At 38.4% G+C, this 27,381-nt stretch overlaps 6 protein-coding genes and 1 pseudogene across 6 annotated transcripts; 2 read left to right on the top strand and 5 right to left on the bottom strand.

Moving 5' to 3' along the window:
• Positions 1-573: 573 nt before the first annotated feature.
• Positions 574-1,446, bottom strand: LOC111200421 (glycine-rich protein 23-like). The gene has a single exon (XM_022691540.2). The coding sequence runs from the start codon at positions 1,383-1,385 to the stop codon at positions 804-806; it is 582 nt and encodes a 193-aa protein (XP_022547261.1). The 5' UTR covers positions 1,386-1,446; the 3' UTR covers positions 574-803.
• Positions 1,447-2,705: 1,259 nt separating this feature from the next.
• Positions 2,706-5,565, bottom strand: LOC111200419 (probable pectate lyase 1). The gene is made up of 5 exons (XM_022691537.2): positions 5,311-5,565; positions 4,661-4,741; positions 3,672-4,418; positions 3,396-3,534; positions 2,706-3,313 (listed from the first exon to the last, which is right to left on the bottom strand). Exons 1-5 carry the CDS (start codon positions 5,409-5,411, stop codon positions 3,086-3,088), a joined length of 1,296 nt encoding a protein of 431 aa, XP_022547258.2. The 5' UTR covers positions 5,412-5,565; the 3' UTR covers positions 2,706-3,085.
• A 3,026-nt stretch (positions 5,566-8,591) lies between these two features.
• Positions 8,592-11,134, top strand: LOC111200420 (probable voltage-gated potassium channel subunit beta). The gene is made up of 5 exons (XM_048738353.1): positions 8,592-9,342; positions 9,988-10,183; positions 10,271-10,414; positions 10,493-10,657; positions 10,744-11,134. Exons 1-5 carry the CDS (start codon positions 8,975-8,977, stop codon positions 10,855-10,857), a joined length of 987 nt encoding a protein of 328 aa, XP_048594310.1. The 5' UTR covers positions 8,592-8,974; the 3' UTR covers positions 10,858-11,134.
• Positions 11,135-16,972: 5,838 nt separating this feature from the next.
• LOC106424308 (nucleolar GTP-binding protein 1-like) lies at positions 16,973-19,874 on the bottom strand. The gene is made up of 3 exons (XM_013865059.3): positions 19,732-19,874; positions 17,256-19,291; positions 16,973-17,172 (listed from the first exon to the last, which is right to left on the bottom strand). The coding sequence occupies exon 2, from the start codon at positions 19,274-19,276 to the stop codon at positions 17,270-17,272; it is 2,007 nt and encodes a 668-aa protein (XP_013720513.3). The 5' UTR covers positions 19,277-19,291; positions 19,732-19,874; the 3' UTR covers positions 16,973-17,172; positions 17,256-17,269.
• Positions 19,875-19,963: 89 nt separating this feature from the next.
• On the top strand, positions 19,964-22,724 carry LOC111199887 (3-ketoacyl-CoA thiolase 1, peroxisomal). Its single transcript, XM_048738352.1, has 14 exons — positions 19,964-20,107; positions 20,289-20,365; positions 20,454-20,538; positions 20,616-20,742; positions 20,828-20,926; positions 20,991-21,058; positions 21,159-21,266; positions 21,354-21,431; positions 21,519-21,651; positions 21,731-21,827; positions 21,905-22,028; positions 22,109-22,217; positions 22,292-22,375; positions 22,449-22,724. Exons 1-14 carry the CDS (start codon positions 20,021-20,023, stop codon positions 22,526-22,528), a joined length of 1,356 nt encoding a protein of 451 aa, XP_048594309.1. The 5' UTR covers positions 19,964-20,020; the 3' UTR covers positions 22,529-22,724.
• A 30-nt stretch (positions 22,725-22,754) lies between these two features.
• LOC125576978 lies at positions 22,755-24,795 on the bottom strand (annotated as a pseudogene).
• Positions 24,796-25,137: 342 nt separating this feature from the next.
• LOC111199886 (vesicle-associated membrane protein 721-like) lies at positions 25,138-26,751 on the bottom strand. Its single transcript, XM_022690500.2, has 5 exons — positions 26,422-26,751; positions 26,115-26,256; positions 25,665-25,785; positions 25,532-25,594; positions 25,138-25,451 (listed from the first exon to the last, which is right to left on the bottom strand). Exons 1-5 carry the CDS (start codon positions 26,609-26,611, stop codon positions 25,308-25,310), a joined length of 660 nt encoding a protein of 219 aa, XP_022546221.2. The 5' UTR covers positions 26,612-26,751; the 3' UTR covers positions 25,138-25,307.
• Positions 26,752-27,381: the final 630 nt, after the last annotated feature.

Here is a 27,381-nt window from a genome sequence, read left to right as displayed (position 1 = left end):
TAGAAAATAGAGTACCATTGAAACATTTTTACTCTAAACTCTATTTTAGAGTATAAAATAGAATGGGGTTTGAGATGTCCTTATAGCGTATATCATGGAAAAATATACCTATTAGCTTTTATTCAATTTTACTAGTATATGTTAACTTTCGACGTTAACACACAGGTTGGATTCCAAATTTTAGCAGAAAGAAAACACAGGTTGGATTGTATTTTGAAAGGCATCCATATATATGAATTCAGACATTTGACGTCTCTTCAGTCCGATGATAGAGTGCAACTGACATAATATCTAGATACGTTTTTTTAGCAAAAAAAAAAATAATGTAGATACGTTTTCATGCAAAGTCCATATGTTTCTTTTATAATGTTTTTTGAACATTTCTTTTATGACGTTTTATTAGACATTTTGTTCTTTTCTATAAAAGTATATATTACTGTTTTTATCTAAATATTCTCTTTTTCACTAATTCATTGTATATAGATTATAAACATCAACGTAAGTATATACTAGTTGCTCTAACATTATTTTCAAAATAATAAACATGGAAATATATATAGGAAAGGGAACCCATCAACCAAAACAAACCATAACTAATAATCAACGATCAAGCATAGAGAGTCGCATTACATAACACCACAGCTGAAATCAAATCAAACGTTTACAAACCCAAACTAGAAAATGGATCGAAAGTCACCCTAGTGATCACCCTCAAAAGACCAACAACAATAACATTCGACAACCAATTACTTATTCCTTGACTAAACCCTAATCGACAAGAACTCTCTACTAAAGCAGTCATTTCAAGGATGTGGAACGATCCCGCCGCCAACGGCCCCAACCACGCCGTGTCCACCGCCGATACCACCGACACCACCAATGCCACCTGCCTTACCTATTCCACCACCGAGTCCGCCTACGCCGCCTAAACCACCTCCGGTTCCTCCTATACCGCCAATACCACCTCCGGCTCCACCAAGGCCGCCAACACCACCTAGACCATGAAAGCCACCGATACCAGCTGCACCGCCTATGCCCCCGTATTTACCAATGCCTCCTATACCATGAAATCCACCGATTCCAGCTGCGCCACCTATGCCACCGTACTTGCCAATGCCGCCTATACCATGAAAGCCACCGATTCCAGCTGCACCGCCTATGCCACCGTATTTACCAATGCCGCCTAGACCACCGATGAGTCCAATGCATTTTTTGTCACCGAGACTGGTTGGTGGTGACTTATCTGGTGCATGCATGGAAGTTGTTTTTGTGTCCTCATGTGGCGTCGTCTTGCCCTCATCAAACTCACCCGGCACTTGACGAGCACGTGCATGGACGAATGACATAACGAGCAAGACACAAACGACTGACAAAACCCTTGACATCTCTCTTCTCACGCTCTCTCTCTTTTAATAATATTATTATTGATCGTTGAGGTTTAGAATAGGTTTTCTAGGGTTTATATAGCAAAATGTTAGGTTGGTAACAGTTGAGAGGAGTAAATTTGGCGACGAACAAAATTTATAACATTTTCTCCTTAGTAAAGGCTGTCTGGTGATACAACTATACGATTGACAATTGATTGGTCCATTTTAAAATGTAGGTTAATTTGTATTTATGCGTAAATTGTAATTGGCACTACCGCAAGCGGGATAAGAGCATCAACATCCAAATGTTTTTTAAAATGAGTCTCTCAACATACCTTTGTTAATATTTTAAGCTAATATTATTAAGTACTTAAATCTTGATGTTAAAAACAGTTAAAAAACAGTAAGAGAATGACACATCTTGAAAGAAAACCGATCTTCCTATTTTCTACACTCTTATCATATTTTCATTATTTTATGTTACTTGTTGAGAAATTCCGACTTTTTTTAACTGGTGAAGGTGCACTAGGACGTTGAATTAAAATTTAATTCGTATATCATGTTGTGTTTTTATTCTAGTATAAATGAAACGAAAATAAACTAAATCAACCATAAAAGAAAAGAGTTCTTATAAACGTAAAGTTCTTTTAGATATTTGTATTGAATACTATATAGGTAGATTTAGACAAAAATCTAACATTTCATAAAGCCTACATCACTTTAAGTCGTAGACAATATATGCTCTAATTTGTTTATTAATTAGTTGTGGATAATCGTAATTAGTCCCAATAAAGCGTTAATGATGGTGAAATGAAAGGTTACCATTATCTGTCGGAACTCGGAACATTTTGCTTGTGATTTTTGAACTTCTTTTTGTCATGTGTCTGCACATGGAGCCGATTTAGCGTGTTAAGGCTTCTCTTTCTTTTCATGTAACAATCAACTTTCCAATGCAAAAAGCCAAATAAAAACAGATCTGCTAATTTTCTTATCAAGATTATGTTCTTTAAAATACATCGCCAGTTCTGTGTAATTCTATACTATAGATTCAATGTTATCTAATGTAAACAACGAAAGTAGTTAAAATATACAACTTTGCCGGTGATGTGTAGCTGGCTATTCAAATCTGTCGTGATTGAACTTTTTCTGATGTTAAAAATCAAAATAGCATTACGGCAAAGTTTTTATAAACCCCTATAATTACTAGTATTAGTTTTTTTTTTGCTTTTTTGTTTAACATCCCAATTACTATTATATAATCAAGAGTGATTGCAAACACATTGGAAAATAAAGGTAACAAATCCCAGCACACAAAAATAATACAAAGAAGAGTAGAAAGATTCACATATCATTTAGACCCTATATTAAATTATAAACCCGAAGAATACACAAAATAAATTAAAAACAAGACATAAAATTCTTGTTTTTCCTACGTAGATGACATAGACAAAAAGAAGAACAATCTGAGTTGATCAGACAGAACCAACATACTTCGGGAGTTTCTATTTTACATGAAAGGTTGGTTTTCTTCCCCTTTCCTTTTGCTAGCTTGCGGTTGAAGCAAGCAAACACGAGGTTGAGAAAATTCGACACAAACACACACACACAAAAAAGGCTTTCAAATGACAAACGTGTGAGAATGTACACTTTTGTCTGAAAATAATAAGAGATGGTTTTAAATTTTGGGGGTAATGGTGTTGGGAGGAGGTTAAAAACAACTAAGAGGAACATTGACGTCCTCTACGACAAGGAAGAGCTCCGGCCTCAGAAGTAATGGTTGCAACTAATGAAGAAGATTTAGCGGCGAGGCTAGAGGCACGTGCGTAGCTACCAGATGCAGCGGCTCCTGAAGAAGTGAAGTAAGCTCCGTTCTGAAGCAAATCTCCTTCCGATCTCCAGTTCCATCCTTTCCAATGACTAGCTGGTGTGTCCACTCTCTTCGTCACCTATCAAAATCATTCAACATCATAATGTTACAAACATCATTATGTCACAAACTCAACATCATTTCACCATAATGTCACAAACCTCTTTAGCAAAAGGATTTTTAGGAGCGGCGTAGCGGTTTCCTTGACTGTTGATTGTCGGGTTTGCGCTTCCACCAATCGCGTACATCTCCCAGTGAGTGTAGTCATTGTTCACGACATGGAAATAACCATGTCGACACCTTCAAGAAAGTTAACCACATTGGTCAGAAAACATATTTTTAGAACCAGAGCATACTCTGTCTTTGTTTTGTATTTATATTTTTTTAAAATATAAAATAAGCAAAATATTATTTTTTGTTTTGTCGTTATATATTACCTTGGCATTCTTTGAATAAGTCCGACACCAAAATGGTTATAAGCAATGGTAACTTGCATAGCTCTATCCTTCGTATAAGAATCACTATGTCCGAGCAGCATAACCTCATTGTGATGAGTCATGTGGTTGTTAGAGATGGTAATGGCCGTCGAGCCCATGACTGCATCCACTAGCCCATCAGCACAATGAGACAGCGAGTTGTGATCAATCCAAACATGACTCGCCTCAAAGATCGAAATCGCGTCACCATCCGCCATCGTCCTCCACCCAAAATGCGTCTCCGAGCTTCGCACCATAGCGTTACCGGTCGGTCTACAGTCATGAATATGCAATCCATGGACTATAACGTTCGTCACAAACTGAATCGTTATGCAACCGCCGTTAGCGATGTGAACGTTTGCTCCGCGTCCGTCGATGGTTTTGAAGCTGTTGACAATGAGCTCTTGTTTTAGCTGAATGACCATGTCACGTTTGAAAACGATCCATAGCGGTCGGTCTTGGATCACGGCGTGACGTAATGTCCCCGGTCTAGGGTTGACAGCGTCGTGGTCACTTGGGTCAGTGACTACGTAGAAACGCCCGTCGCGACCACCGATAGCGTTTCTTCCAAAACCGATGCCGCAGTCCGCTAGGCGTTTGCGGTTCTTGTGCCAGTTGCGATCGCACCGCCAGCAATCGTCGATGGGGTTGCCTGTTCCGCAAGTAAAGTAACCTAGCTTCCTCCTCTCGGTATGGTTTCTTGCACTCCTGTATAAATTATACCCGGTTTACATTATGTATTTAAAATAAATATTTAAAAAAAAATCACATTAGGACATGTGCACACATGACATAGTGGACGATAGATATTTATGTACTTTTAAGACTTTTTTCATAATAGACGTGTGTCGATTCTCTGGCTAATGTTCTAGAGGAAACGACGTTACAGAGAACCGTTAAATAAGGACAAACGTAAATGTGTAATAAAATGAAATAACAATAGTACTTACATTTCAACCAAGGCGAGAACTTCGTCCGCTACTTCATCTGGATTCGTCACTGCGTGTCTGTTCCATTCGATTTCGTCCGATCTAAAGAAGAATATAGAAATCTAAAATTGAGAATCTAGATAAAAGTATAAAAGTAATGGTTGACCTTAATTCATAGACTTTATAGTAATGTTCACACACAGGAGAGTGCACACACTACAGTTAGAGGGACGTGTCTATTATATGACGTAAATAACCCTAGCAGACAGTTCCGACAGCGGCATTGTGTAAGGCTAAAACCGGTAAATTACTCTAAACAGAGTCAAGTGTACCTACACAATAGCGTTGACTCATAAGTGTATGCAAGCTAAAAAGCGGAATGTACGGTCTAGATCGCGTTAGATCTGAATCGCAGAACAAAATTCAATGGCTCAAGTTATTAATTATCCTGGTTCTGCTGCTAATTTTGTCGGCTGAAAAAAGAATTTAAACAGTAAAAACAAATGATTTTTTATAATTCTTTTTGGGAAATTTATGTAGTTCGAGAATGAAAAAATGTAAACAAATTACTAATGTAAAACATATGATGAAAATAAATCTTCTTCTTCTCTGTGTCTATATAAATCTCGTGAGAAAGAAAAAAACAGAGAGGTGTATGGATAAAGAAAGACCTAGAGAGAGATGAGATCTTGTCGTGTGTTTTGTTCTCCATTGCTCCGACGAAGAAGAATAGACACATCATAGCTAAAATCCATGTCGGAAGAACCGTCATTAGAGCAGAGTGTTTGTCGTTGTCCGAAAGAATTAGAGCGGAGTGAGAGTTATAAAAGACAGTGAGTGTACGAGCTTGGAGATTTATAGAATATGGAGAGGCCAAAAAAAAAGAAGACGACACGCAAAAGAGACGTTAAGACGGCCGTCATGTATCTATACGATACGACGTCGTGTATACAGTTTGATTCTTCGTTTTGCCTTTTTAACGTGATTAGTTGTTAACTCCATCTCTTTATTTACAGCTCTAGCCTCCACTAACTGCTCAAGAGTGTGATTAACAGACATCGCATGCTTTAATGCATTTTGATCAAAAGTCTATATATGATAAAAACATTTCATAACTCAATTATATAAAACTTGCAACACTAGGATAATGTATATTGAAGGGATTTGAACCTATCAATTATAATGCCAAATCTTATTACTGAGTTAACCAGAGAGTAAGTAAGAAGTCAGATTCCACAAATTTTAGATGACTGATTAACAATAAAATTAATCTTACTCATTAGAATTTAGTTAGATGTTATTCTAACTAAAAAGAAAATTACATCAAAAACACAATATTCATTAATCAAATCATTTGCTAAAATTGTATATATCAGTAAAAATTTACTGTCGATATATACTTGACTAATTAGCTTATGCGTAGTTATAAGTTCATATAAATGACTATGAATTTTTAAAGAATAGAAAATGAAAATGAGTTGGTAATCGACTAACTATTGATCTATCATTTATGAATAACTGAGTAACTTCAAATATGAGTGAAGCAAAAGAACAAGTTAATTGGCTTCTAACTGATGCTTTCACTTTCGCATCAACAACATGTGATGATGTGAATATTACTTAGGCAGAATATTACGGAAACCAGTTGTCATAGTTTCTTGCTGAATTGGCGGGTACTATCCTTTGATTTCCGAAGGCGTAAATCACGGCTTGTAAAGAAAGAAAAATCCACGTAGAACTTAAAGAATACGCGTTGAGTCATTGACTAACCCATCCAAAGAAGTTTCAATCTGTTCTCACTATATTAGTTGGGAACTGGGGTGCTCAATAAATTTGGTCAAAACGATTAAAGCAGACTAGAAACTGTATTGTGAAAACGAATTCAAAGCAAATTGAAACAAAAATAAATTATATTCCAGACCGAACTGGAAAAAAGAAAAAAACGATGATATAACAACAATGATATAATTTTTGTACAAATTAATATAAATTTTATTTTAAAGCATGTTTCTATATAAAAAATTATAATTATATGATGTATACCATGTGTGTTCATCATGGGAGAGGTTGGAAGGGTGGTAACTGTTAATTATTGAAACTTTTTTTGTTACACTTTTACTGCTCAAATTACTTTCGTAAAAGTGCAAAAAGGTATAATTAAAGAGAAAGATCTTGTTGGTGCGAAATGTTTGGTTAGGCCAAAACTCGCGGGTCAAATTGGATCCCAGTCACTTTTATTTTACTTAACGTTTTTATCTCTTTTTATTTTCTGTTTCCCTTTCCTCATATAAGTGAAAAACAGCAAGTAGCGATTATCCGACTTTAGTGTTCATGTTCGTGTACAAAATATATTGTTTGACTGGATTTTATTATCACATTCCATTTACGACATCTTTATTGCATGTAAGTGTTTGATTTGATCAACTTGAATCAGATCACCGAGATGTCATCTTCATGATTCGAATTATTTTTATTTATCGTTTGTTACTAACCTACTATATTAGCCGGAGCACCGACACTCCCAAAACGTTACTTAATTATCGAATGGTTGGAGCTCGGATCCACTCGTCACTCGATGTCATCGTTTTGTGCTATAATGAGACGTCGTTTTCCTTTTGTTTGTTATTCTATCTGTTGCTTTTGTTATAAACTAGATGACAAGATTTTTATACAAGAAAGAATACAGAGATTTTTGGTTTCTCAAAATTTTAGTTGGTTTTAATTTGCAAAAGACGTTATAGTCAGTATATAGATGGACTTTGCAGTGATAACAAATATGACTAACTCAGCCAAAAATGATACCAAAACTTTGGCACGTTGCGGAACAGAATGGGAAACAATACTTCCAGTACATGAAATTCTGTAGATTAATAAATTCAATTATCTCAGACAATAGTAATTGATAACGTACGAGGAAATGAATATAAAAACTCAAGAAACAAATGTCAACACTTTGGTAGGAGATTTGGACAAACTTTTTGATCTTTGCCTCCTTTTCTTTCTTTCTTGGTGGCCGATAAAACAAGAATTTTCAGTAAGATGGATAACGAAGCAAAACCCCACACTCACATGCATGGCATCAAATGCGATATGTTTCCCCAACCCATTCATTACCAAATAACTTTATACTAATTCATTACAAAATTTACCTAATATCTACTCATAGTTATAAACATGAATCTCAAAAACATTAGTATTAAATATTTATCTTTCTAAAATTCCCTATTTTAATTATACAAATGAATCTCTATTATAATAACCAAAAATTAAACATAATAGTTAGTTATATAGCTTGTATGGTAACCTAGTAAAATAGCGAAATAATATATACGCTAGCTTACAAACCAATTTTGTATAATATAGTACGTTCAATTGCTGGATAATATAACATTTAAAAAGTCTAGAGAATTAAAAATGTCGTTCCATAAGGTTATATAATTGATAATAAATATATAACCAAAGCATCATTTTAGGATTTGATTAGCCCTTTTGTCCAAAAAGAGAGAAATTTGATTGTTATCAGCCCAAGTTGTTTGCAAAATCCACCATCTCATGTGAAAGAGTTAACTAGAAAATCTGTAAAGTAAGATAATTATAGGCCTTGAAGTGGCCTACATAGAAACAAAGCCCAAAACACATGAAAAGAAACAGAGTTCAATATGCATGTCTCCTTGGGTGTGATGTGAACATGAGTGAAGCTGGGAGCTGAGCAATTTTCACGTGACAGTGACTTGATTTTATTCGTATACGCCAACACTCTCCCGTTACAAGACAACTCTCCAATTAGTGAACGATGGAGATTACTGATTAGACTAAAGGCACAACCACATGGCCACCACATGTTGATCCTGTGGTCATTAAGAACCAACAAATCTTCTCCTTTCAGACTTTTTACCTTTTTAATAACTTAAAGTACTACGAACGCTATCACGCGTAAGTACGAGATCACACATCTTTATTTTGTTTGGTCGGAAGTACGACACCGATAAATTCACTAAACCGGAGTACCCTCAAACCGGAAAATAACGTATCAATAATAAACAATTTCTACGAAGTTTTATACATATTTCCCAACCGGAAATCATATAAATCTATTCAAATATTAAATTCGATCGTGAATGAGCGATAAAACTTTATTCGAATTTGGTTGATTTGTACCGGAAAGTTAAACCAAGCCGGATCTTTTTTTTTGGACAAACCAAACCGGATCTTATCGCACTTTTTATTAAGTGTCACTTGTTATTTATTGCTAATAAAGTACTTACTTAATTGTCTGATCATCTTCGCTCATTTCAACTCTTCAGATCAAACAGATTTGTCTGAATCTCTACAAAGATGCAGTACAAGAACTTGGGGAGATCTGGTCTGAAGGTGAGCACGCTCTCTTTCGGAGCTTGGGTTACTTTCGGCAACCAGCTCGATGTGAAAGAAGCCAAGTCGATTCTCCAGTGTTGCCGTGACCACGGAGTCAACTTCTTCGACAACGCCGAGGTTTACGCCAATGGTCGAGCCGAGGAGATTATGGGCCAGGCGATCCGTGAGCTGGGTTGGCGCAGATCCGACGTCGTCGTCTCGACCAAGATCTTCTGGGGTGGTCCTGGTCCTAACGACAAAGGTTTGTCGAGGAAACATATCGTTGAAGGAACTAAAGCTTCTCTCAAAAGACTCGATATGGACTATGTCGATGTGCTCTATTGCCACAGGTGATAATAAAGATTCAGTCTTTTTTTAATGTGATAATGATTTGACTGTTAGGCTGTCTGAGAATGGATCTTTGTCTTAATGTACTATGTTGTCTCTTGCATTTAATTCTCAAGTGATGGGGTTTGGTCTCTGTATCTTGAAAAATATACGTTTCATTTTTGGAAACATTATCTTTGAATCAACTTCATCATGCTATCTTTGTGATGTGATGATTAAGATAGATCTAAAAGTGGGCATCTTTGCATTGATCTTAGTAGCAATAGCTTCATTTTTAGAAACATTATTCATCTTAGTTGTAGATTTTTAGTTTTCATATGATATCTTGACTCGTTCATACTGATTATTATCTCGATGTTCCAGGGCCAATCCTGAGCAAAGCCGAATGCTTATGGTCTCCAAATTGTTTTTGATGAAAATTACACAGACAGACCTTAGCTTCCAAATTTGTAAAAAAATATAATAATTATTGAAATCTTTACTAAATCGCCTATAGCTCCCAAAATCTAAGGGTCGGCCATGTCTGGATCTGCATCTTGATATCTTTGTGATGTGTTATGATCAAGAAATGAACCAAAAGTGGGCATCTTTGCATTGATCTTAGTAGCAGTAGCTTCATCTTATGTATATGAATAATCTTGTCACAGGCCAGATGCTTCAACACCTATAGAAGAGACAGTGAGGGCAATGAACTACGTGATTGATAAAGGTTGGGCATTCTACTGGGGAACAAGTGAATGGTCAGCTCAGCAAATCACGGAGGCATGGGGAGCTGCTGAGAGGTTGGATCTGGTCGGTCCAATCGTCGAACAGCCTGAATACAACATGTTCGCTAGGCACAAGGTTTGTTATCTTACATTTCCTTTCTTTGTGTATTAAGTCTAATGTTGTTATGTAGCTGAAGTTTGTTGTGGTCTTATGTTTATGCAGGTTGAGTCAGAGTTTCTTCCTCTGTACACAAACCATGGCATAGGTCTCACTACTTGGAGCCCACTTGCATCTGGTGTGCTCACTGGTAAATACAACAAAGGAGCTATTCCTTCGGACAGCCGATTTGCATTGGAGAACTACAAAGTATTACTCTTGGTCTTAACTGTTTTGAACTCTCTCTCACTCTCTCTGCCTATCTTACTGTTTTAATTTCTTTTACAGAACCTTGCCAATAGATCACTTGTGGATGATGTTCTGAGGAAAGTCAGCGGTCTCAAGCCTATTGCAGATGAGCTAGGTGTAACCTTGGCTCAGCTTGCAATCGCATGGTGTGCTTCAAATCCTAATGTGTCATCTGTTATCACCGGTGCCACGAGGGAGTCACAGGTCAGTTAACCCCACATTCTCAGGAGCATAGGGAATGTTTAAGTCTAGACTTTACTAAGTTTTTTTTCCTTTGGATACCTACACAGATTCAAGAGAACATGAAGGCTGTTGATGTGATCCCATTGTTGACACCACATGTTCTGGACAAGATCGAGCAAGTGATACAGAGCAAACCTAAACGTCCAGAATCATACCGTTAAAAACCAAATCCAGAGATTTCTCTCTTTCCCTATTGGATCGGTTTCAAAAAGAGTGTTGCAGGCAAAGAGAGATCATTTGGAGTTCTGGGATGTTTGTTCTTTGTGTTGTTCTCATGCATTTTAAAAACTCGAGACATAGAGCGTTATATGTGTGTTTTGTTAGTTTCTATCTTTTTTAAACGGTCTTATATTGTTTGTGAAACTTAAGATTTGGTTCTTTGTAGTTGCATTGTCATGAGGTCAGTGTTATTTATAATTAAATATTTGTTGAGCAGTATGCAACGCTGAACGTGCACTATCACAATGTCCGTCGCACCATTTTAGTCTAATGTTTATTTTACTTTTTATTGGCAATTTGTCAAACGTTGACACTCTCTTATCCTTAACGTACATAGTGAGGCTGATGATGATCACAAAATTTACAAATCCGATGAGAATCATTCATCGTAAAGCTTTCCCTTCAACATGTATCCGCAACATCTTCTTGTTTTTTTATGATGCCAATAAAATTGATACTTGGAGTTTCCCTTTCTCAGTTTTTTTTCAATCTTCTGATGATTCTGTTTCTCAGTTTCAGCCTGAAATATTATTAACTCTGATTTCGGGAAATATAAACTTAGCTATTACAAATTGTTATGAAAATTTTATCTAGCCTCCATAAGTATGTTAATAGTCATTGTAATAAATGCATTCTTGAACTCTCTCTGTTTAAGGAAATCTCTGTGAATGTGAACTCTCCAGCTCCACTTTGACTTACTTTTTGAGTTTCTTGCTACTCTTCTGTTTCAGTACCTAACTTGGTTCTCGTCCCCACTCTGGTACGGCCATAAAATCCTCCAAAAGAAGACAAAACAGTAAGTGCTATGCAGCAAGTGATTAAAACCAAAACACTCTATAAATAGATTAAACTTACTTTTGAGTTTCTTGATACTTCTTTCTGTTTCAGTGTATCTCCTCAATCTCTGATTCCTTCTTATCAATAACTTTTGATCACCTCCGCAATGGCTTGCCTCCCCTCGCCAAATTTACAACAGGGGAAAAGCTTATTAAACATATTGTTGAAAACTTTAAAATAAATCAAAACACTTTGCATACTCAAGAAAAACTTTGAAAAATAATTTTAAGTGTTAAATTTATAATACTAAAAATATATATTACACTTTTAACAGACCATAAAAAATTCTATGGACAAGATGCAACAGTTTGTTTTGCTTCTACGTATTGCAATTCATTACCTTAAACTTTTTCCCAAAATGAAAATTAATGTAAGTGTTAAATTTACAATAAAAAAAACATGTTAAACATGTACACCAAAACTTACGGACTATAGAAATTCTATAGACTGGATGCAATAGTTTGATTTGTTTTTAACATATTGAAATTTATCACCTACACCTTTCTCCAAAATGAAAACTAGTATAAGTCTTAAATTTACAATACGAATAACATATTAAACATACACACCGGCTAACGGACCATAGTTTGGTTTGCTTCTACATATTGCAATTCATTACCTTAAACTTTTTCCCAAAATGAAAATTAGTGTGAGTGTTAAATTTACAATAAGAAAAACATGTTAAACATATACACCAACACTACAAGAAAACGTAAGTTTAACGAGGATAATTAACGAGGAAAAATAATCCTCGTAAAAGTACGTTGATTTTGCGAGGAAAGTACATGGAAAAAAAGAAGCATCGTTATTTCGTCGTAAGGTAACGACAAAACAATTTCGTCGTAAAGACGATGTAAATTGACGTGGCTTTTACGAGGAAACACTATTTCCTCGTAAATACCACGTAAACTTCGCGAGTTCTTTACGACGAAATACTTTACGTGTACTTAACGAGGAAATTTTGAATCCACCAACTTGGTAGGTAGCTCACGTTTTTTTTGGCCATCCAATTAATTTTCGTCGTAATTTCACACGAGGCTATACTTTTCACACATATGAGTATGGTAGACAGCGGACGACCAGTAACTATGGAATATGTGTGAAAGGGAAAATAGATTTCTACGGGATCTTGACGGAGATTATTGAAATCGAATTTCCAGGGATATTGAAGCTGAAATGCGTCCTCTTCAAATGTGAATGGTTCGATTCCGTCGTCAACAGAGGTGTTCGGTCTAACAAATTCGGTGTAGTTGATGTCAACGGTGGACGAAGGTACAACAAATTCGAGCCTTTCATCTTAGCTTCACAAGCAGACCAAGTTAGCTTCCTTCCATACCCTCGAATGAGAGATTCGGGTATAAATTGGTTAGCTGTGATCAAAGTTACACCTCGAGGACGAATTATCAGTGGAGAAGAACCACCATTGCAAGAAGAACAGATAAATGAAGTCGAGGAACCTGAACAAGAAATTGATGACATCCTTCTCATTGATCCGCATAATCATGAGTACGAAGATCTTACCGACGATGCCACAGACGAAGCTGTTGAAGACGAGTTTAATGAAAATAATGATGTTTCTAGTGATGACGAGAATGTTGATGTATCCGATTGATGTATTTGATTTTATGTAGTTTGTTTTATGAATAAGATAATGTGGGAGTTTGATTTATGAATAAGATAATGTGAAAGTTTATTTTAATTATGAATAAGGACTTGTGGTTTGGGGTTTGGAATATATTATAAATAGGGTTTGAGGTGAAAGAATAGTTTGAGGTTCAAGGGTAGATGGGTTTGGGGTTTGGAATATATGAAGTAGAAGATAAGGAAGATGGGGTTTGGGGTTTCGGATTTTAGGGATTCATACGTAATACTCGTTAATTCCTCGTAAGCCAAAATCGTCGTAAGGTTGTCGTAAGGCCACGAGGAGTTTACGACGAAATTAAAAAAAATAAAGAAAGCGGGGCACGCTAATTCCACGCAAGCCAAAATCGTCGTAAGGTTGTCGTAAGGCCACGAGGAGTTTACGACGAAATTAAAAAAATAAAGAGGGGCACGCTAATTCCACGTAAGACTCTGAGTGAATGAAAATAAGGAATTGTGGTTTGGAATGAAAATAAAGATAGGGTTTGGAATATATGAAGTAGAAGATAAGGAATATGGGGTTTGGGGTTTGGGGTTTGGGGTTTGGGGTTTCGGGTTTTAGGGATTTAAATGGAATACTCGTTAATTCCTCGTATGTTAACGTCGAACTTACGACGAATTCCTCGTAAATACCACGTAGGACAGATTCGTCGCAAATACCACGTAGGACAGATTCGTCGTAAATACCACGTAGGACAGATTCGTCGTAAATACCACGTAGGACAGATTCGTCGTAAATACCACGTAGGACAGATTCGTCGTAAATACCACGTAGGACAGATTCGTCGTAAATACCACGTAAAGTAAATGATGAACGCGGCCCACTTTAATTCCACGTAGGACGGAATCGTCGTAAACACCTCGTAACCAAAATCGTCGTAAACACCTCGTACCGTAAAAACTAGAAAAAAAAAAGAAAAAGAAGAAATATACTGGATTTACATGTGGCAAGACTTCCAGCAATTATATTACTTAAGTCTCACCAACATAAATTCAAATATCTTCTTCTCTTCCTTTTTTTTCAAATTTTTATAATTTGAATAGGATTGGATTTGAGAGTATGAAGTGAGATAGGGTGTGATTTGGGAGTTTGGGTGTGGGTTGAGAAGGAGAGTTACGGGTATATTTATAGGGAAGCTTTCCTCGGTAATTCCACGTAAGCAAAATCGTCGTAACGTCCTCGTACCTAAAAAACACGGGCCTTTGTAATTCCTCGTAACTTCCTCGTATAATAAAACGTGGGCCTTTGTAATCTCTCGCTGTTTCGTCGTAAAAAAAAACACGGGCCTCTGTAATTCGTCGTAAAATTACGAGGAATTTGCGACGGAATGTAATCTTATATATACACGCCGAGCGCTCACTCTTTCTTTCCTCTCTACTTCCTCTCCACTTCCTCCCTGTTTCGTTGCAATGGTAAGCCTCTCTAATTCCTCTCTAATTTGGTTAGTTTAGGTAGATTAGGTGGTTAGTATAGGGAATTTAGATAAGTTTACGGATCTTATGTTATTTAGTGTTGATTAGGTGGATAATGTTGGAAAATATACTGTTGACGGAAATTTAAAAAATTAAATTTTTTTCTCAGGTTCGAAAAGGTAGATTTACTGCCCATTACAGAGAGATGTTCGGTGAGCCAGGTAGTCACCAACCGACGACTCACATGCCGAGGCGGATGTAACGGCGAGGAGTGATGAATTCTACCGGGCGATTAACGACCCTTAGTTCTTTTTAATTTCGGTTCTTGTATTATGAATTCAAAACTTATTTATATATAAAATATTTTGGTTTTGATTTTTTTAGAATTTTAATTTTATTAATAATTTAAATAATTTTTTTAATTATAATTCTTTTTTATTTCTGTAAAATAACGAAACGAAGTAATTTCGTAGCTATTTTGTGACTTCTTTACGTGGAAGCTTAACGAGGTTTTTACGAGGAAATGTTTACAAGGAAATGACGTGGAAAATTCACGTGGTCTTTACGAAGAAAGCCATCAAGGTATTTACGTTTACTTTACGAGTATTTACTTTCGAGTTATTTACGTGGCTTTAACGAGGAATGGCTTTCGAGGTATTTACGAGGAAATTTAGCGACATCCTTACGTGGAAGCTTTACGTGGTCTTTACGACGAAATATTCTTCTTCGCTTTTACGACGAAATTATTTCCTCGCTACGTTACGACGAATTAGCGAGGATATATGCGTTACGACAAACGTATAACGACGAAACGGGTTTCCTCGCTAATTCCTCGTAACACTGCTTTTACGACGAAATCACGAGGAAAACTGTCCTCGTAAAACTTGTGTTTTCTTGTACGGACTATAGAAATTCTATAGACTGGATGCAATAATTTGGTCTGTTTTTAACATATTGAAATTTATCACCCACACCTTTCTCCAAAATGAAAACTAGTATAAGTCTTAAATTTACAATACGAATAACATATTAAACATATACCCCGCTAACGGACCATAGAAAATTTTATAGACAGAATTGTGCAATATATATTATATAATATCAAAATTTAAAACCAAAAATAAAAAGTAAAAAAAAAAGAAATAGTTTTCTTAGTTTAAAAAGAAAAACTGACCGGATCCGATGTCAATCTTTTGACACGAAACGAGATGCTTTCCTCATGTTAATATCATGGATGAGGCTCAGAGAGAAAGAGTTCGTCTCAGTAAAACATTCCGGCTCGAGAAGGTGCTCGTAACCTCTCCATGATCGAAATGGCTTCGTCATCTGGTTTGCCCTTCCCTCGTTTCCACTCTGGTAAAAATAACCTCTGTCACAGCCAGTAAAATCTTCCAGAAGAACACAGTAAATGCCATGAAGCAAAGTGATGCAACATAAAGTTTCCCCGTAACAAAATATTCTTTTTCAGAAAAAATAGCTTTGCTCGAGAAGAAACAACAATTATCATAAAGAAAATGAAGAGTGGGCAATTTGGATGCTTCAAGTGAAGTAAAAGAGTGAGTATTTATAGAAGAAGTAATTAAGAGATATGTCCGTTGTATAATTTTCTTTTCCAATTAATGCTGCAAAAGGCAAAATGGAAATTGATCACAAAAGTAATAAATTTTCTTACCGTGTAACGGTCGTATTTTTTCGGGACTCGGTAATAATCTATCACGCATGCTTGTCACTTGTGAGTGACAACTGTATTTCCTTTTGTCAAATAAGAAAAGAAGAAAGAACGGTAAAAAATAACCTTACCATTTCACGGAGATTGTTGAACAACTGCTGCCTTGCAACCCAAGCGACGATTCTAAAAGAGCTCTAACGAACGTTTAGAGAAAATAACTCAAAACGTAAGGTGTGTTGAGTTTGTAAATTAGTATCAAAGCATTTACAGGGTTCAGGTGAAAGTTGTATACAAAGATCTCGATCAAAAACACAAATTTTCTTTTAAGAAATGTGTTTTCTTCACCAAAAGAAACATAATTTAAAGATTTGAGGCTCTGGCACATAGCTCATTGATGTGATTTAGACTCAAAAAAGAACTAGATCACTTGCACTGTTGAGAATCTGGTTCTCAAGTTATCCACATAAACAAACACCAACATAACTAACCACTGCAAATGATAAAGATTAATTAAAATAAATCCATTAAAACAATTCTTAGTCCTCGAAACACAATGCTCGCACAAGAAGCTACAATGTTTCATATAATGTCTGTAGATAAACCACAAAAGTTGCGTAACATAATAATAGTAAAAAAAAAACAAAGCATAATCCAAAACTTGAGACATGTTCTTCAATCCATCCATCATCTGTTTTCCCTGTAAGAACACAAACCACACAACACATTAATATCGAAATTGCAACCAAAACAAGTAAAGGTTTGTTGTTAAGAGTACCGTACCTTGTCTGGTTTCATCAACGCCTGTCTGTTTTTCCTTTCCCTCTCTTACCTGAAAACAAATGTTTCGGCCTCAGAGTCGGTATAACTCTATCAGCCTCACCACGTCTTGCATTCTTGTCTCTCTTTTTGTGAGAGCTGTTGCTAATCTTAAGCGCCGCCTTCTTCTGAGTAGAGTCTTTGAACCCATCACCAGGCACAACCTCATGAGCAGGCGGCCTAGACTGCGACCTCGATATCGACATAGACCTCGACTTCGACCTCACGCGCATCTTCTTGTTCCCCTCTTGCGCATCATCATCCACATCCATCGCATCCTCCGACCGGTCCCTCTTCCTCCCTCTCGACTTGCTCCTCGCACGGTCCACCGCAGCAGACGGATCAAGCCCCAGAGAAGACAGCTCCCTCCCCATTCTCTTGGTCGTGTACTTATTGTCTTTATCAAACTTCCTAGGAACGGTTGATCTGTTCTGAGCAACCGTCTTCTTGAGCCTGTGCTCTCTAATGAGCACAGCTTTCTTGTTTCTAATCTTAGCAAGCTGCTCCTTCTGCTCATCGGTAAGCTCCTCGCCATCCATCTCGAAATCTTCCTCCTCGCCATCAGCTTGTCTGATCGCTTCCTCGCGCTCCAGCTCCTCGAGCCTCAGCAAAATGTCCGGATCAAGGAAGTCAGCAACGTTGTGACCGTCGAGAATCTCAGGGATGATGTCCTCCTTCCACTCATCATGCTCCAAGATGTAATGCTTCCTCAAGCTAGCGGAGTAAACACCAGCTCCACCGTTCTCCTCCTCCAGATCCTTCTCCGTCTTCCGCTTCTCCTTCTCAGCAGCTTCTTTAGCTTTAGCTTCAAGAACCACCTGAGGTATGCTATGGGGTCTCTCTATGTTATCCCTCGGCTTGGGGATCGCCACGTGGAACCTGTTCAAGTGGTCGTTGATCTTCTTGGACTTCATCTTGGCCTCCACCCTCTGATCCAAAAGCCTCTCACAAGCAGCGTTCTTCACAGACATAACCCCCTCTTCCGTAAGAGTACTCATCTTCAACAGAACAGCTTCCTCGCTTGCTCCCATCGCAGTCTTCATCGCTTCAGCTTTCATCTCGTCAATAAGCTTCTTATCATCTTCAGAAATATTCTCCATAGGCATCAGATCAGTCTTGTTGCAGACAATCACCAAAGGCTTGTTCATGAACAAAGACTTTATACTATGGAAAAGCGCAGCCTGCTGAGCGATAGTGTAGCCGCACGACCCTGAGATGTCAAGAAAGAACAACACAGCAGCTCTAAGATGCGCCAAGGCGGTGATACTACACATCTCAATAATGTTCCGATCCTCAAACGGCCTATCCAAGATCCCAGGAGTGTCAATGACCTGATACCTCAAGTACTTGTAATCAGTATGACCAACGAACAACGACTTAGTGGTGAAAGCATAAGGCTGGACATCAACATCAGCTCTGGTCACTTTGTTCATGAACGAACTCTTCCCCACATTAGGATACCCACAGATCAACACCGTCCTAGTGTTGGGATCAATAGAAGGAAGCCTCGCCATATGCTGCCTGATCTGCTCCAAGTACGCCAAACTAGGAGTGATCCTCTTCAACACAGTGCACATACGACCAAGAGCAGCCACTTTCAGACACTTGCAACGGTACAGAGAGTCACCGTACTTGAGGAGCTTCACGTAGTCTTTAGCAATCTTGCTGATCAAGTTTCTAGCGGTGTTGACTTGGCCAAGAGCGAGCTTGTAGTGATCCTTGTTGTAGAGGACGTGGAGGAGGTCTCCGTAGAAAGGGTGGATCTGGTCGAGGCGAGGGAACTCTTCGATGATGGTGGAGAGCTTCTCGTGGAAGTTGGTCTGAGTGTACTTGACTTTGCGCATGTAGAATTGGCGGAGGCGGTTGATTTTGTAGCCCTTGTGGACAACGGTTGGGGTTTGACGCTGGGTGCGTGAGAGGATGATGTCGATGAAGTCTTTTCCATTGGGAACGACAGTGATCTTCTTGAAATTGTATTGCACCATTTTTTGCTAATTTATCTGCATAAATCAATTAAAAACAACAATTTAAAAAAAAACAAGAACAGTAAACAAATCATTATAGTCTTTGTAATAAAACTGAACCAAAACAACAAACAAGTCAATATGGTTTTCTAATGAAACTGAACAGAGAACAGCAAACAAATCATTACAGTTTTGTAATAAAAGACATCAAACAAATCATTACAGTCTTGTAATAAAACTGAGCAAAGAACAGCAATAGAGTTTTGTAATAAACTGTACAGACATAACAAGTAACGAGCTTCATCATAAAGCAAAAAAGTTAAAAGCTTTGATTAAGTAAAGAACTGACTAGCTAGGGAGATACTAATTGAAACCAAACAACAAAACAGGGTAAGTAAGAACCGAATGGGGAATACATAGAGCAGAGAGAGTCAATTCCACAAGCGAAAAGGAGAGTAAAGAATTGAGACACTTACGTCGAGAAACGAAGCGGCGAGTTGAATGGTAGAGAGAAGAGAATCAACCCGTCGAAAAAATGACGGACGACAGTTTTTTTTTTGTCTCTACGAGGAGAAGCTAAATATGTAAGAAGAAGGAACCTAAAACCCTAGAGCAATACGACGCCGTTCAAAGCGTAAGAACCAAGGTTAACATCGAACCGGCATTAACCAAATGTTAACCGGACATATTAACAGGTGTTTTATTAATAACGGTTTTGCCAGATTATAGTTTTTGTTATCTTCTTTGTAACAGAACAAAGCGAAAATGGAGAAGGCGATGGAGAGACAAAGAGTACTGCTTCATCATCTTCAACCTCTTCCTTCTTCTTCTTCACAGGCTTCTTCTCTCTCTGTAAGCTCCTCCGATCGCTAATTGCTCGAATCATCATAACTCTGAATAGATACACACTGCTTGTTATGCTGATTGTTAGTAGTATAGTTTTTAGTTCGATAGGGATCGATGAAAGGCTGTTTTTTTAAAATAAATAAATAAAAAAAATTTAGGAACTTATCTCTTGATGTGTTCTCGAAAGGTGTCAGCTTGCTTAGCGGGAGACAGTGCTGCGTATCAGAGGACCTCTCTATATGGAGATGATGTTGTCATCGTCGCGTTAAGTTTCTCTCTTTTTATTCTTCTTATGAAAAAAAAATCAACTTTTTTCTAAAAGATTATTTGTGATTGTTGAAACACTCAACAGGGCACAAAGGACAGCACTTTGCAAGGCGAAACGTGGAAGCTTCAAGGATACGTATCCAGACGAGCTTCTTGCATCTGTGCTGAGAGTATGTCTAAGTCTTTTCTTCAATTCTGTTTTGCTTCCTTCCCTCTTTTACAATGTCGTGGCTTTTTTTGTTGGCAGGCGGTGATAGAGAAGACAAAGTTAGACCCAAGTGAAGTTGGTGACATTGTAGTTGGTACTGTTTTGGGATCAGGATCTCAGAAAGCCACTGAGTTCAGGATGGCTGCTTTCTATGCTGGTTTCCCCGGTGAGATTTCTCTTGTTTCGTTAGTTGATATGTAATACATAATCTTTGCTTTATGCTTATGCTCTTTTGTGTTTTTGTTGGAAAGAAACTGTTCCTATTAGAACTGTGAACAGGCAGTGTTCATCCGGCCTTCAGGCTGTTGCTGACGTTGCTGCTGCCATCAAAGCAGGGTTTTATGACATAGGTAAGAGAGTAAATGTCCTTTGGTTGGCGTGAAGAGTTGAACTGACAATAGGTTTGGATTACAGGCATTGGAGCTGGGCTTGAGTCCATGACAACCAGTCCAAGGGGATGGAAAGGATCAGTCAACCCAAAGGTACCTCTTGTCTCTCTCTCTCTACCTTTTTTCTGGAGTATTTTGGAATGTCTCTGTTGAGTTTTAAGCCCTTCTCTTGGGACCTATTCTGTTGTTGAAGGTGAAGAAGTTTGAACAAGCACAAAGTTGCCTTCTACCAATGGGTATTACTTCAGAGAATGTAGCTCACCGGTTTGGTGTCTCAAGGGAGGAGCAGGATCAAGCTGCTGTAACTCTATTAAACTTTTCTAACTACTTCCAATGCATTTACTTGAATGTTACCTGCCGAACTTAGTTTATGGAGCTACATGTGTAGGTTGATTCTCACAGAAAGGCTGCTTCTGCTACTGCTTCCGGTAAATTCAAGGATGAAATAACCCCCGTTAACACCAGGGTAGATTCTGTTTTGCAACCTGATGACAACATAATGAGTCAAGTGCTCTTTCCCCATGTTAATGACTTTTGGTTTTTAACGTTTCAGATTGTTGACCCAAAGACAGGTGATGAGAAACCCATAACAGTTTCTGTGGACGATGGGATTCGACCTAGCACAACCCTTTCCGGCCTTGCAAAGCTTAAGCCTGTGTTTAAGCAAGACGGATCCACAACTGCTGGTACTATATTCACACCGCTGAGATTTTTTTTTGTTTTGTTTGTAATTGTGAACTCAGTGCTTCACTTGTGTTTGAACAGGAAACTCTAGCCAAGTGAGTGATGGTGCAGGAGCAGTTCTCCTCATGAAGAGGAGTGTCGCAATCAAGAAAGGGCTTCCCATTCTTGGTGTATTCAGGCAAGTCTGATACTGTATATTAGCCTTTCTTTGATTTCATTTGAGTAAAAACTAAAGCACTTCTGGACACATGGCAGGACATTTGCTGCAGTTGGTGTGGACCCAGCGGTTATGGGCGTTGGGCCAGCTGCTGCTATTCCTGCTGCAGTCAAGGCAGCTGGTTTAGAAGTCGATGACATCGACTTGTTTGAGATTAACGAGGTTAAAAATCATACAACAACTCTTCTTTCTATATCCACCCCTTATGTCCTGTGTCTAAAAATGCTGTTTTGGTTGGTTAGGCATTTGCGTCTCAGTTTGTTTATTGTCGGAACAAGCTGGGGCTAGACCCACAGAAGATCAATGTCAATGGAGGAGCTATAGCCATTGGACATCCTTTGGGCGCTACAGGTATGCTTCCTCCACTGTCCCCATATGGTTAGTGAGTTCATTTGATCAAACAGGGCTCTGTTCCACTTTCTCAGGCGCCAGATGCGTTGCAACACTGCTGCACGAGATGAAACGTCGTGGTAAAGACTGCCGTTTTGGAGTAGTGTCAATGTGCATAGGTATGTTCACACTCACTCCCAATATCTATAACGATCTCTCTCTCACTGAGGGATGTTTTGGGAAACTATGCAGGGTCGGGAATGGGAGCAGCCGGGGTGTTTGAGAGAGGAGACGGTGTGGATGAGCTCAGCAACGTCAGGAAAGTGGAATAACAGTAGGTCTTTTTGACCAAGGAACAACGCTGGAGACTTTTACAAACTACACAAGTCACTAGCTGCTAGTAATATAGCTACTACAAATAAACAGTATTATAAATAATCGTCTTTTTAACATGTAAAATAAATTGAATTTTATGAAGAATATAATACTTGGAGAAGATTTTGTTCGATAAAAAAAGGTTATTATTTATGCGTATAATCCAAAATGTAATTGGCTGGCTCAGAACAAGCTATACTAAGAAACATTGTTGTTACATTACTCAGCAAGAAGAAATGGCTTGTGAACATCAAGATATCAACATGGGGTGGTGGCGCAGTTGGCTAGCGCGTAGGTCTCATAGCTACTGAGTGATCCTGAGGTCGAGAGTTCGAGCCTCTCTCAACCCATTATTTTTTTTTGGATAAATTTTTTTTTTGCCTAAGATGACTACCGGGTTTGATGTGCTCAGTGTGGAATTTTACAAGAACTGAAGCATCTGACGCAGCGCTCTCCCTGAGGTTATTCAGAGCAGGATCAAGTTTCACGTTCTTATAGGTCAGAGAGTAAGAATGCATTAAGCATGACCAAACTCGCCAGCTGATCCTTTTGCCTCTCTGATAGCAAATGCGATGCCACCTGAGGAGCGTAGAAAGATGGTATCCTTAGAAGAGCATTAGGCTATATGAAAAGAGATCTTGGAGTAAGCAAATGAAGACATACTGGTCTAAGAGTTGGGGGAGAAAGAATATGCAATAGCGGGGAAACAGAGTCTTCTACGAAGGACTTGATCGACAAATGGCTCCCAATATAGGGAGGTATCTTGTGGTGCCAAGACCGCAGGGACTCCTGTTTTTCCACCAAAAGCGTTCGACATCTGGTAGATTTCATATTGACAAGTACTTGTAAGCAGAGACGCTTGAAATGCTTTGCTTAATCAGTATAAAGATGACACCAAAATCACCTGTGGTATGACTTAGGCCACTGAATAGCTGGTCTTTGGATCTGGGCCACTCGACGGTGTATAGGTATCACCAGGCTAGGAACATAAACTGCATCACAAGGTGAAAAACGAGCAGTGTTATTCACAGTACGTAATAATCATCTGAGCTTTAAAGGCTTTTACCGTAGAGAGACATTTGCTGGGTGCGCATAATATATCGATGCAGCAAATCAGAAGTTCCAAGACAGTCCAAGCAGCTAACCTTTAATCAAAAGGATTATACATAACAATACTTCAGAAACAAGTCCAAGCAGCTAATGAATAACATATTCTAAAGCTAAACTGCTTATACAACCTATGTCCTTGCGCTAATGAATAACATATTCTAAAGCTAAACTGCTTATACAACCTATGTCCTTGCGCTTTCTTCAAATTCCAACTAATGTATACCACGAACGAAATCTATAGTACACAAATCTAATTCATTTAAGCTACACTAAGAAAAAAAAAATATTAATTTAAAACTTGGTACCGTTAGATTTGGCTTTGAGATCGAATCTCTTCACCTCTTCATCTCCCAAAGCTCGGGAGAATTTGGCATAAACCCTATCTCCTCCGTCCGGTGCAGTGATCGGAAAGCATTCCCCATCAATCTCAGAAGCGTATCTGAAAATTTTAATAAACAAATTACTAAAAAAAAAGAAAAAAAAAATTCTCAACTCGGTACGTCTCGTGAACAATAGTAAGTAACCTGGACAAAATAGTCTCCTGGGGAATGACTTCTTCTTCTTCCTCCTCCATGATTTGTACCACTTCCTTAACCGGAGAGCGTCGTAACCATTCCTCGTCTTCCATTTCTACCCGATTCTCATTAATTTTGATTCTCTTCTCAGAAGCTTCGTCGAGATTGACAATCGGATCGGACACTAGACTCCTTGGTCGTTTACAACCGTTGATATCAGGAGATTCCGATTCTCGGTGATTAGACTCCTTCTGCGCGATGCTCTCTTCTTCTTCTTCTTTTTCCTCATCGCCGTCGATTGGGTAAGGATACGGCGCCTCCTCGAAGTTTAAGTAATCATCATCATCTTCTTCTTCGGGATAGTAAGAGTTGGCTTCGAGAAGCTCTAGCTCCTCCGGCAATGGGATATCGAATTCCATTTCCTAAATCTAGGGATTGGTGTGCGGCGGAGAACAGAAGTGGCAAATCGGAATCCGGTGGTGAGCTTAAAGCGGAAATGAGAAGAGTTTTTGGCGGGAAAGGTGTGGAAGTATGTTTTTAAGCCCATAAAGTTGTAGGCCCATTTATATAAAAAGGCCCAAAGAGAGTGACGAGCTGTGCCGGATACAAAATGGCTACTTCGAATTTGTAACATCGTAGTTATCAAGTTGATATTGTTGGCTTTGTATCTCGTGTCGACTATAGTTTGTAACCTTTGTTTAAGACAAGAGCTTATGTATAGGAGAGGGCTTTCGTGGCTTGTCTATGGGTTTCACTAAAGCCTAAACGATTGCTCCTCGGAGGTGGTTGGAACCGGACGAGAAAATGTATTCGATTTGAATCTATTAATTATCATCATCAATATCAAATTAATATATATCATCATCATAAGCAGTCATTAGTCCACAAAATCAGCTGCCTAACGATATTAGATCTCTTGGCAAATACTAGTTCACTAGGGATTAACGTTACCAAGTGCAAGCAATATAAGCAAATGTGAAGGATACATATATGTCTATCTATACAAAAACCAATTCAACCGGAAAACATTTAAAATGATAATGATGATAGAACAATAAAAGAAAAGGCAGTAATACCATGTACCCCGAGCGAGAAGGATCTCTCGAGAGTTTTAACACTTGAAGCCATGGCAAACTGAGAGCACGATAATGAGAATCAACGCGACAATGATGGCGAGAACTATGAGTTTTATCTTCATGTTCTGAAGCCACATCTTTCTTCTCATCTGCGTTCCCGTTGTTCTGAAATCTTGTGCCTGCACCAGATCCGAGTTTAAATCAAACAAGAGATAAGTCAACATGGTGAACCAGCTTCGTGTCTGAATGAGAGTCTAACCTGTGAGCGTAGATTCTCGGTTTTGTCCACCAGAAGCTCAATCTTCTCACCACGGTCAAGAACCTGAAAACGAATTTAACTTCAATAAATACTCGTTTAACAGCAAACACAGAGAAAGAGTTCAGATTATAACCTTCTCGATGTTCTCCATCATAACACCCTTAACTTCAGACACCTGCGCCTTCACCTTAGCAAGCTTGCTAATCTCATCAGGATGATCCATACAATACTGCATGTGCTCCTTCAACTTAGACCTTTCAAAACCAACCAAAACAGAGTCAATCCAAAGACTAAAGGGCTGTTCGTTTGGTTGCCGCAGGTACCGACGGCTCAACATTCTGCGTCAACTCTTGTTCGTTTCGTTGACGCAGGAAGCTGCGTCTGACGCCGCGTCCTGCGGCTAACGCCGATAAAACCTGCGGTCGCGATATAATATGCGACAGCGTCAACGGCAGCGTCTGCGAAACGAACAACAACTGTTCTCATTGACGCTGCCGCTGCCGCTGACGCCGAAACCTGCGGCAACCAAACGAACAGGGCTTAACGAAACAAAGAATCAAACAACATCAGTCAAAAAAAGTACCCAAACTCTTTATTCAAGCTGCTTGCTTGAGCAGTAGCAGCCTTCCCACCACCATATCTCTTGTTAAAATCCTCCTTCACTCTCTCCAAGAACGCCATCGGAATCTGCCTCCCAGCAGATTCAACCGCAACAACACAATAAGCTAACAACACAAAACAACAAACCAAATCAACCTCACACACGTGGCACTGATTTAAAAATGAAACTGATTACAGTTACAATCAGATCTAATCCCTAAAAAGTTTGTTACACAAATCAACAACACTAGACGATTACAATCTGAGGCAAGCAACCGATAATGACTCACTGAATCCATCTTCTACGAGGTAGTTGAAGGTGTGGCCGTCGCAGTTGTAGGTGAACTTGTTGTTGGAAGAGGGAAGCTTCTGGAGGCACTGAGCAGCGACGGAGGTGAAGTTGCCTTTGAAATCGGTGAACTCCACGAGGATCACCGTACCTCGAGCGACGAAGCTGTAGATCAGCGATTGCTGCGCCATTTTTTTCTTTCGAACTCTAAATCCTCGATTCGGCTCGATCCGATCAGAGGATTTTAATGGTGCTGTCGCGAGAAAATAGAGATCTAATAAGACTAAACAACAATAGAGCGAGGACTAAAGTGAGAAAAGAAGAAGAAGAAAAAGTAGAAAAGAAGTAAAGGGTAAAGCAGTCATTCACTTTAAGAGATGAGGGGTCATTTATAGACGTAATAAAACATAGAATTGAAGGACTGTACGACAATTTCGAAACCTAAAGACTAAATCTCGAGATATTTGCAACCCATTTGGATTTTACCCGGATCTGGCCAAGAAACTCGTGCGCCTTGCGGATGTAATAAATTACTTCTACGACAAGTTTCAGGTCTCAGTGTCGAAGAGTAACACAGAGTCTGTCTGTCTGTCTGTCTTTTTTTTTCGAATCCACCACTGATCCGTGTCTTATGTTCAGTCACAAACGTTAGCTACAAAAAGATCAAACTGTTGTTGATGATGATACCACTTGACAAGAATCTCTATCTGGCTATATATTTCATGCTACATATGTCAAGAGTTTGGGTGCCATATGATCGTATAAAGTTTTGATTTAGTCCATTCGTATCCAATGTACTACAAAGATTATAGTTTGTCTACATTGTTTATTAATGCAAGAACTTTTTTTTGTCTACTCAATGTTTTATCATCAATCAAATTCTCAAATCAATGAACTAACACTTTAATTTGTAGTTTGATCCAAAGTTAGGTTGCGGTTGGTACTTGGAATGCAATTAAAG

Source organism: Brassica napus, chromosome A8, assembly GCF_020379485.1.
Source record: "Brassica napus cultivar Da-Ae chromosome A8, Da-Ae, whole genome shotgun sequence".
Lineage (NCBI taxonomy): Eukaryota > Viridiplantae > Streptophyta > Magnoliopsida > Brassicales > Brassicaceae > Brassica > Brassica napus.
This window is presented reverse-complemented; position numbering and strand designations above follow the sequence as displayed.